Raw genomic sequence first — 10215 nt, forward strand, 5'->3', positions numbered from 1 at the left:
ATTTGTGAAAAGTGTTGATATTTTGACTGGGATTACATTAAATCTGTAGATTACTTTGGGTTGTATGGATATTTTAACAATATTAGTCCTTCCAATCCATGAGCTTGCTGTATCTTTCCAATTTGTTGGTGTTCAGTTTCTTTCATCCATGTTTTAAAGTTTAGGGCCTTCATTTCCTTAGTTAAGTATATTCCTTGGTATTGTATTCTTTTTGGTGCAATTGTAGATGGGATCTTTTCTTAATTTCTCATTCTGCTTCTTCACTATTAGTATATAGAAATGCAACGATTTCTTTATACTTCTATAATTTCGTGTCCTGTGACTTTACTGAATTCATTTATCAGTTCTTTCATAAGTCTTCAGGGTTTTCTGCAAAGAGTGTCATTTACAAACAATGTAAGTTTTACTGATTCCTCAATAATTTAGGTGTTTTTGTCTCTCTTTTTGTATATTTTCTCTTAGTAATCTTACCCATGTCCTTTTGCTTTCTTTTAGTGCTGTCCCTCTGACCCATACAGACATTTATCTCTTTCCTGCCTAGAATGCCCCCCCCCCGGCTCTTGTTTATACTTTCCTTATATTAGAACCAGTTATTCTGTAGGCATCATAGTACTCACCTATGTCCAAAAGAGAACCTGCTTTCCCTCCCTCCCTAATCCTGCCCCTCACTAGTGGTGCTAGTGAGTAGCACCACTATCCACCTGTCCACCCTAATCCAGATTTTTCTCCACCCTGCTCTTTCCTGCATCTGGGTATGTCCTTTGCCTAGGCCCTAACCCCTATATAACTTAGGATGGTTGAGCTCTATCATTTCTACCAGTTCCTTCTTAGCATTCATTCCTTCCATTACATCTCCATTGCACTGTTGCCTTAAATGAAGCTTTCAAAGTCCTTCACCTGGACTGGTCTCTCTGTCCACTGTCTTGCCTACTTTCCCCCACCAATCCATTTTTTTCACAATGCTGCCAGAGTGATCTAACCTAATGGTAATTCTGATTTCCAAATATTTACAGTCCCCTAAAATAGAGATAGGTAGGTCTCACATGCCTCTTTAGCCTTATTTCTTGACCCTTGCCTTCATAATTTGTGCTCTGCCATTTTAGAGCCGGTTACTTACTTTCTTGAAGCTTCTCAGATTCTTTGGTTTTCTGCCTTTGTGCCTTTTTTCATTCTGCATCTTGGCCCATCTGATGAAGCTGCACCCTCTCCAGTTGGCTGATTGTTCTCTTCCTTGTGCCACTGCAGTCTGTGTATGGTGGTAGGACACCTATAATACTTAACTGTGCTTACTTGTTTATGAAGTAAATCATTAAGAATAAACCACTGCATCCATTATTTTGCTGGCCTTTCCATCTAGCATAGTGCCTGGATCATGGTAGGTGTTCAGTTAGTGTTTGTTGAATTAATTTAATCTGACTCTTACACCTCCAGTAAGCTACCAAGGCCAGTAAAAGCATAAGGAAAGATTTATTTATTTATTATTTATTTATTTATTTTTAAAGATTTTATTTATTTATTTGACAGAGAGAGAGAGATGACAAGTAGGCAGAGAGGCAGACAGAGAAAGGGGCGGGGGAGGCAGGCTCCCCACTGAGCAGAGAGCCCGATGCCGCTAAAGGCATCTGAGCTAAAGGCAGAGGCTTAACCCACTGAGCCACACAGGTGCCCCAAGGAAAAATTTATTTTACAATTATTGACTCCATCTGCTTTAATATTGAGATGTGCTGACAAAGAGAGGAACTGAGGTAAATAATTAACAGCCAGCTGACTCAGGGCCTCACCCTCCCCACCCTAGGTCATTCAGCGATTGGGCAGCTAGCCGTCAGCCCAATTGAATTGCATGCGGTTGTAGCATTCCATATATATATATGTATATATATATATTTCACACACCACACATAAACATACATATACATACATATACACACACACTTACCATATATTTTGGAAATTTATGCTTTCATGCTAATAAACCCATTTTGCAATCTATAGAAATTAAAGCTATCACTCCTTAATACAGAAGTGATTTTCCGGTTTTTGTCAAGTCAGAATGAGTGCTATAGTTGAGCTTGAGAGTTATTAGAGCATGCTTTTTCTTACTTTTGGAATGTTGTCATGCTTTAAACATGTTGAACATGTGTATTACAGTATGGATTTAATGCAATTTAATTAGTGAAAATTTTAAAGGAGCAAGTAAACAAGATCTATTTAATACTGAATGATACATTTAAACCTGAACCTGATTTGTATTTAGGATACAGCATTATATTTCTAATGATAATTAAGTTAAAATTCCTAAAATGCCTTTGGTCAAAAAAGTGTGAGACATTCTCCATATTTTATTTCCACAGCAATGAACTGTTCAGCTGAAGAGACTGAGAATGACTATAGCCCAGAAACACTCAGTAAAAAATTGTCAGATGTATGCCAGTTACGGAGGGACATCGATGAATTAAGGACTACAATATCCGACCGCTATGCTCAGGACATGGGAGACAACTGCATTACCCAGTGATCAGCTCTTGGTCCCACAGCAATAACGACCTATTGTTAAATGCTGCTGTGTTACAGTTCTTCATATTTCTGTTTAGGAGCCATAATGGAAAGTCACAAGTGATATATAGGACTTTTTTTTTCTGTGGATTTGTTTTCCTGGGGGAGAAAGAGGATTTGATGAGGCTTCAAAGGGGGCTTATCTAATCAGGCCAAAAAACCAAATTACTATTTGAAAAATGTGATGAAGTATACAAGAAAAACAAAAAATCTGTCTTCTCATACTACTGATTGTAGGACCAAGCTGTGAATAGTGCCCTTCAGATAAATGTATAGGATTTCTTTTTATCTGTAGCTGTGTGTGTGCGTGTGTGCGCACATGTGTGCACATGTGTGTTTATTCACAAAATTATAAGGATTTCTGGGGTCAAAGCAAAGCTTCCGAGAAAGGCACACGCTGTTTATTCCTGTATTTCTTTTCTTTCATTAGAAGCTTGTGTTGTTCTTTGGGGTTTTCAAGGGCTGGCTGAACAAGAGTTCCAACAACAGGCAAGGTTTTAGTAGGAGTACAGCTGGCAAAACCATTTGTCTTTTGAACAACCACTGTGCTGCGATGATGAGGTTGTAGGTTTGGGTTGATTTAGTACTGTGGGTAGGTCAGCTATTTTTCCAGAGTGATTATGGGTTGCCTTAGAGGTATGAAATTTTGATGTGATAATCTTTTCATTAGCATTGCAATTTATATATCACAAGGCAACTTAACATAATTTGAACTAATTTTAACATGTCCCTTACTATTAACAATTTTTCATTTACAATAATCAATGTAAACAAAGCCAAAAAGAATTAATGCTAACCATCTAAAGCCATTGTTGTAAAAGAAGGATTAACAAAGTCACTCTGGAGCAATAGTTTATTTATCCATTTCTCACGTTTACATTTTAATAGTTTTGTATGTTTTAAAGTTAAAACTACTTTAAGAAAAAGCCAACCTGTATTCTTGATATCTGAACTATCACAAACATAAAACAATATCAAAACCAGGTGATATTTCAATTATATTTATTAGGTAAAGTACATTAAAAACTGGGTTTTTCATATAATACAAGGTTATTTCTTCTTCTGGAGTACAGGATATCATTATGAAATGAAACTGATTTTTAAGTAGACATACAATTATTTAAACTTCCAAACAAGTATTTTCCTGTTTTATTTGGAATTTTGGGAGGATTATGTTTTATTACTTTAGAACGTTTATTCCTTTCTTTTGAATACACTTAGTTATGGCAATCATTGTTCTTTACACACTGGTTTGTTTTCTTGATGCAACCAGGTCTCAAGTAGGGTAAGACCAAATAAGAGGTAGAAGAAATAAGGGGCATGAATTCAACAGGATAATACTGTTTGGGGCAAGAACAGATCACATGTCTGTTTCTGTTGCCAGGCTTATATACTGGTATAAAGATTGCTCCTAGAAAAGATTTTTCTTAAATATTTTCAGATATTTAAGAAAATATGTGGGATAAAAACTTGAAGGAAACCCCAGGAAGACATTCAGTTCAGAATTTGGCTAATATGCAGCACTCAGTAAGTTACTCTGTGGTTATGTTACAACAGTCAGTTATAATACATTGTAAGTACATCCAACTGTACTTTTGTTTAGTGCCTGAGTCCTCCCTACTCTTACTTCTTAGGATCTGGACACTAAGAAATCAGTGCATGATAGTGATTTTGCATTCCAAGTACCTATGCTCATATGGAAAAGTCACTTGTAAGAACATGGCATTCTAATGTGTTCATTTGTTTTTTAACGTTGGTGGTTTGAAGACAATCAAGGAGTAGTAAATTTAATACCAAAAATCTGAATCAAAGAACTCTGCCTTGTAAAAATATCTGTAAAAATGGGCCTTTATATTAAGTAGATACTAGCATCTGAAAGAGAGAAAACACAGTGCAACACACAACTTTCTTAACATTCTCTCTGAATAGAAACTCCAACCCCTCCCTCTCAACTTCCACAGTTTGGGAAATAAAGGCACCCTAAGATGATAGTACTGATGTGCATAAATAATCACTGATTGCGTCACTAGGTTCTTATTGTCTTCTAGGTTTTTAGTATATGTTTTTGGGTTTTATGGTTATTAGTGTTGTTTTGAACAAACTTTTGGTCATTTGCTTTAATTTACTGTAGACATATTTTTGTTTTCTGACTTAAGGTAAAATATTTAATTTTTAAAATAACTTTTCTTTTAGAACTTACAGAATTTGACTTAATTCACATGTCTTGAGGTAAAAGTGTGTTAATTTAGAAAATTGACTACTACTGGTGTATTTCCATTTCTAAAATGTCTACCTCCTCATAAATAAAAAAGGAAAATAAGATGTGATAGTTTAAGTATAACCCTGAGTTACAAAATTAATCTCTTGGAGTTTGGAGTTTGTGAAGGGACCTAGATAATAAGTAGACAGTCTTGGAGGGAATATTTTTGGGGAAATGAAATAGTAGTATTCTATTTGTCAGCATTTAATTTTAATTTTATTTTTCAGGAAATTCCCCTTTCCCAAGATAACTTCTTCTGTTAGATTGCAAATAATACTGATATCTCATTGAAAACAAAGATTTGACTGTTAGGTCAAGTAAGATGGGCAAATAGAAATACTAAGTGTCTTACTCTAGTTTGAACTAGGATGTTCTCAGATGTTATTATACTGATATATGTCTGAGATGAAAATTAACCTAAATTTTGAAGTTAAATCTATTTGGGTGATTTCCTTAGATGTGAAAACTTTTTAATTATGCTTTTGTGAATTAAATGCTTATCTTCTTAGGAAGTATCTCATGCAGTGTTAACATTTATTATTGGTGTTCTGGATTTTGAAGTTGAGATTATTCTGCCTCAGTCACACAAAAGCAGGGATAAAGTAACAGTATCTCAGTAAAAGACCCACTTACCTGTGCAGACAAAAATAACAGAATCAAAGGCACAATAGTTGTCTTTTCTTTTGATGTCTGAAGGATACTTTAGTTAAGCTGTTAGTAAATTTTCAGTGGCCTCTAATTTTAAAAGCTTAAGTAGTGACTAGATCAGTCATGCCTGGATTTCTTTTTTAAATAAGTATTGTCCCTTTTTATATTTGAAATGGGATTCAGTATTTAATATTAACAACATTATTTTTGTGTGTAATTTATTTTGGTCATGACAGTTTAGTCAACTGAATTAGGCTTCTTTCAATAGCTTCTTAAAGACAATCTCAAGGGCTGCAGTGTTGCTAAAGTGGATATTGTACATTTCTAACTCAGTAATGAGCTTATAAATTAATTTTGTCATAGTTCAAGACGTTACTAGAAATTCCTTAGAGGATATTTTTAAAGGAACTACTTTATTGGGAAAATGTTCTTTCGATATCAGTAATCGTTCATTGGATAACTTAGTAACCAAGAGTTTGGGACTGTATTTTTACATAGCATAGTTCAGCTCAGGCACACTTTTAGTTTGAATTATTGGCATTCTCTTAAGTAGATTTCTATCATTATAGATATGTAATAATAAGCAATTCTCATAACCATGCTCACTCAGACTATATCATTTGAAACTGCCAGTAGCTGTAGCTCTCTGAGCCAAAGTTTAATTCATTTTGTTTCCGTTTTTGACAATTTTCAGTGTTCACAAAACAAGAAAAATAATTTCCTATTTGGTGAAAGAGTATAATTTCCAGCTTTACCCCAAGATGCCATGGTGATATATTGCTGTATGATAATATTATACATTTAATCATGAAAGGGGAAAGCTTTTGGATTTTTTTTTCTTACTTAAAAGAAGTACTGAGTATATTAATGTAGTTTCAAGTCGGTAAGTCATTAACAACACTATAGCAGCAGCATACAGAGAGAACCTTTTGTGCCTTTTTGCCTGCAGTAAGCGTTCATTTCTGTTTTACATGAGTTTTAAGAATGTTGATGATTATTGCACCTTGTTCTTCTGTAAATAGACCTGATTAGGGATTTTTTCTTAAGCAAGGAGCAGGTTTTCATTATTAGGTTAGATACCTTAGGTTAGGAAACGTGAGAGGATATATGTTTTCCCCAGTGTAGTAAGCAGGAAACTCCTCCCAGAATGTAGTTATTTGTGTGTATATGTGTGTACATATATGGATAAATATTTAAATACAGAAACATAAAGTTTGGCATCACAGTGGTGTGATGACAAGAAGTAGTAAGGTGCTAGCTAGGTGGTTACATTAAAAGCACAGCAGAGTGTATAATCAGTCACTATGACTGGTGGTTTTTGTAAACTAGGTTCAGTTTTTGAACCACCCAGAATACCTCATGTGTAAATACAGAGTGGTCGTGACTTAATTGAAATACAGTTATTGTAAAAGGAATGTGAAGCCACTGGTTGGCTTATGCCTTCTGATCTATCATTCTTGCCTCTTTTTTTGTAAAGGGGTTATTTTTTGTTTTTTAATAGGGTTTACAGCTAGAATTTTGAATGCCAAAGTTCTATTTATTGAATTTTAAAAAGTTTTCAATGTTAATGGCTAAGTATTTTTCCACTGGACTATTGTTTGTGATGTTGGAATTTGTATTTACAGAGAAATAAATTTTTTATAAAAAGATATATGTCTTTGGAAGTGCCTAATCTTAATATAAGAATGTATTCAAAATTTCAGACTCCTCTGAATTCTCGAGGATAAGAATATGCTGACTTGACTTTTAGGTAAAAGCTTTCTATGAATACACGAGAAGAATCTTTGACTAGAATACTTCTGCTTTTAGTCTGTCTTACAATTTCTTTTCAGTTACTGAAAAGCTTTTTCTCAGGGTCTTCCCAAGAAGGGCACTGAGATTTTCTGATGACAGGTGCCATAAATACCAAGGCATGCCTGTATTTATTTTAGCAAATAGTGCTGTGTTGCTTTTTCAGTTTTTAAAATCCCTGTTTAAATCAAGAGTTTTCTTTCTAGTTTTCCAACAGACAGCATTGGTTTCAGTACTACCAGAAGGTTGAGCTGGCAAGTTAAATTTTTTCTGTTTTTCCCCCTTTTAATCAGAGGTTGAAACCTTATTGAAACATACACAAATACAGAATTGTTTAAACGTTATTACTCTGCAGGGGTCGTGACATCTCAGCTTTAATGGTTTGCTAGCCTAGGCCCAGAGATGCCCTGTGGATGGCACCCTTGGTCCTTGCTTTAACACATATGGATGGTGATAGCCTCAGTGTCTCTAGGAAGTTGGTTAATTTTTGGATTAGCAGTATCTGTTTGCAGTCCAACTAATTTGGCATGGCTATCAGTCTTTTGTGAGACATCTAATTCAGTTAACAGGAGAAGGACCACTTTGGAAATCATGCATCACAAACCATTTCGGTTGCAAGCAAATGTCTTACAAATAAAAACAGTGGATAAAATCCTAGACTATTTTTTTTTATTTTATTTACTTATTTGACAGATCACAAGCAGGCAGAGGCAGACAGAGAAAGGGGAGGGAGGAAAGCAGACTCCCTGCTGAGCAGAGAGCCCAATGTGGGGCTCTATCCCAGGACCCTGAGATCATGACCTGAGCTGAAGGCAGAGGCCCAACCCACTGAGCCACCCAGGTGCCCCAATCCTAGACTATTTTTAAGGTGATTAGTAAAGAGGTCTCTCCTTCAGAATGAAAGATACGATTACTTTTGATCTGGTTTAAGAAAGTATTTTAATGGGGGGAGTCAGCAAAGAGCTTTTGATAGTGTGCATCCCAGTGATTTTCCCAATGGTTTGGGCTTCTCTTTATGCCAACTTCCCCTAACCAAACAAAACCATTCTGTGTGGAAACATAGAAGTCCGTTTAAAAGAGGCGTGAGATACCTTGTTAGTATTGGCACAAAATGGTGGGGTGTGGATCCAGCAGAGCAAACATCCTTTAAGAAGGAACAAAATCTTAACTTAGAAAATGAATGCTATTGCATCTAACTTTGCATATATACACAATTTTGAAGAATAGTAATTTAAGCAGAAATAGTGTATACAGTCACATCCCTTCTAAACAAGCAAACAAGGTAATTTAATTTACATCTTCTATTCCTACACTGATCATTTAGTCATAAAACAAGTGGTTAAACTTGTTTAATCGCCTGTACTTTAAAAATAATGCACAGCCTTCTATGCCTTCTGTATCATCAGCATCAGCATCCTCATTAATCAACATTTGAGCACATGCCAGACAAGTATAAGGACCTTGCATAAATCATCTCATTTATTTCTCTTTATAATACTCTATGGAATAAGTAAGGTGCTATTTTTATTCCCACTTAGACAAAAAAATTGAGCCAAAGAAAGGTTTAGTATCTTGAACAAGTTTGAACAGCTTGTAAGAGACAGAGCCATAATAAGAACCAGGTCTCTTTAACTCCAAAACGTGACTCTAGACCACTCAATAGACTTCTGTTGCAGGTTAATGCTCAAAATTAAACTATTCCTTCCAAAAGCTTCTTCCTAGTTGAGCTGTTACATTTCCAAAAGTTACACCTTTATTCCAAGAATCATTTGTGGTGATTTCTTCCTTTTATACCCATCCATATTAGTTTCCTATTCCTTCTGTAACAAATTTCCACAAACTTACTAGTTTATTGAAATGCAATTTATTAACTTACAGTTCTGGGGGTCAGAGCTCCAAAAAGGTTCTCTCCGGACTAAAAATCCAGGTGTTGACAAGGCTGTGTTCCTGTCTGTAGACTCTGGGGGAATGTTTCTTTTTTTTTTTTTTTTGACTTTTAATTTTTTATTTTTTATAAACATATATTTTTATCCCCAGGGGTACAGGTCTGTGAATCACCAGGTTTACACACTTCACAGCACTCACCAAAGTGCATACCCTCCCCAATGTCCATAATCCCACCCCCTTCTCCCAAACCCCCTCCCCCCAGCAACCCTCAGTTTGTTTTGTGAGATTAAGAGTCACTTATGGTTTGTCTCCCTCCCAATCCCATCTTGTTTCATTTCTTCTTCTCCTACCCACTTAAGCCCCCATGTTGCATCACCACTTCCTCATATCAGGGAGATCATATGATAGTTGACTTTCTCTGCTTGACTTATTTCGCTAAGCATGATACGCTCTAGTTCCATCCATGTTGTCACAAATGGCAACATTTCATTTCTTTTGATGGCTGCATAGTATTCCATTGTGTATATATACCACATCTTCTTTATCCATTCATCTGTTGATGGACATCTAGGTTCTTTCCATAGTTTGGCTATTGTGGACATTGCTGCTATAAACATTCGGGTGCACGTGACCCTTTGGATCACTACGTTTCTATCTTTAGGGTAAATACCCAACAGTGCAATTGCTGGGTCATAGGGAAGTTCTATTTTCAACATTTTGAGGAACCTCCATGCTGTTTTCCAGAGTGGCTGCACCAGCTTGCATTCCCACCAACAGTGTAGGAGGGTTCCCCTTTCTCCGCATCCTCGCCAGCATCTGTCATTTCCTGACTTGTTGATTTTACCCATTCTGACTGGTGTGAGGTGATACCTCATTGTGGTTTTGATATGTATTTCCGTGATGCCGAGTGATATGGAGCACTTTTTCATGTGTCTGTTGGCCATCTGGATGTCTTCTTTGCAGAAATGTTTGTTCATGTCCTCTGACCATTTCTTGATTGGATTATTTGTTCTTTGGGTGTTGAGTTTGCGAAGTTCTTTATAGATTCTGGAAACTAGTCCTTTATTTGATATGTC

At 35.9% G+C, this 10215-nt stretch overlaps 1 protein-coding gene across 3 annotated transcripts in view; it reads left to right on the plus strand.

Moving 5' to 3' along the window:
• Positions 1-7110, plus strand: part of CEP85L (centrosomal protein 85 like) — a 172771-nt gene extending 165661 nt beyond the window's left edge. For all 3 annotated transcript variants that reach the window (XM_059177727.1, XM_059177725.1, XM_059177726.1), the window contains exon 13: positions 2352-7110. In XM_059177727.1, the coding sequence (XP_059033710.1) occupies positions 2352-2515 (164 nt within the window). In that variant the 3' untranslated portion in view covers positions 2516-7110. The remainder of the gene's footprint in view (positions 1-2351) is intronic.
• Positions 7111-10215: the final 3105 nt, after the last annotated feature.

This window comes from Mustela lutreola, chromosome 6, assembly GCF_030435805.1.
Source record: "Mustela lutreola isolate mMusLut2 chromosome 6, mMusLut2.pri, whole genome shotgun sequence".
Classification (NCBI taxonomy): domain Eukaryota; kingdom Metazoa; phylum Chordata; class Mammalia; order Carnivora; family Mustelidae; genus Mustela; species Mustela lutreola.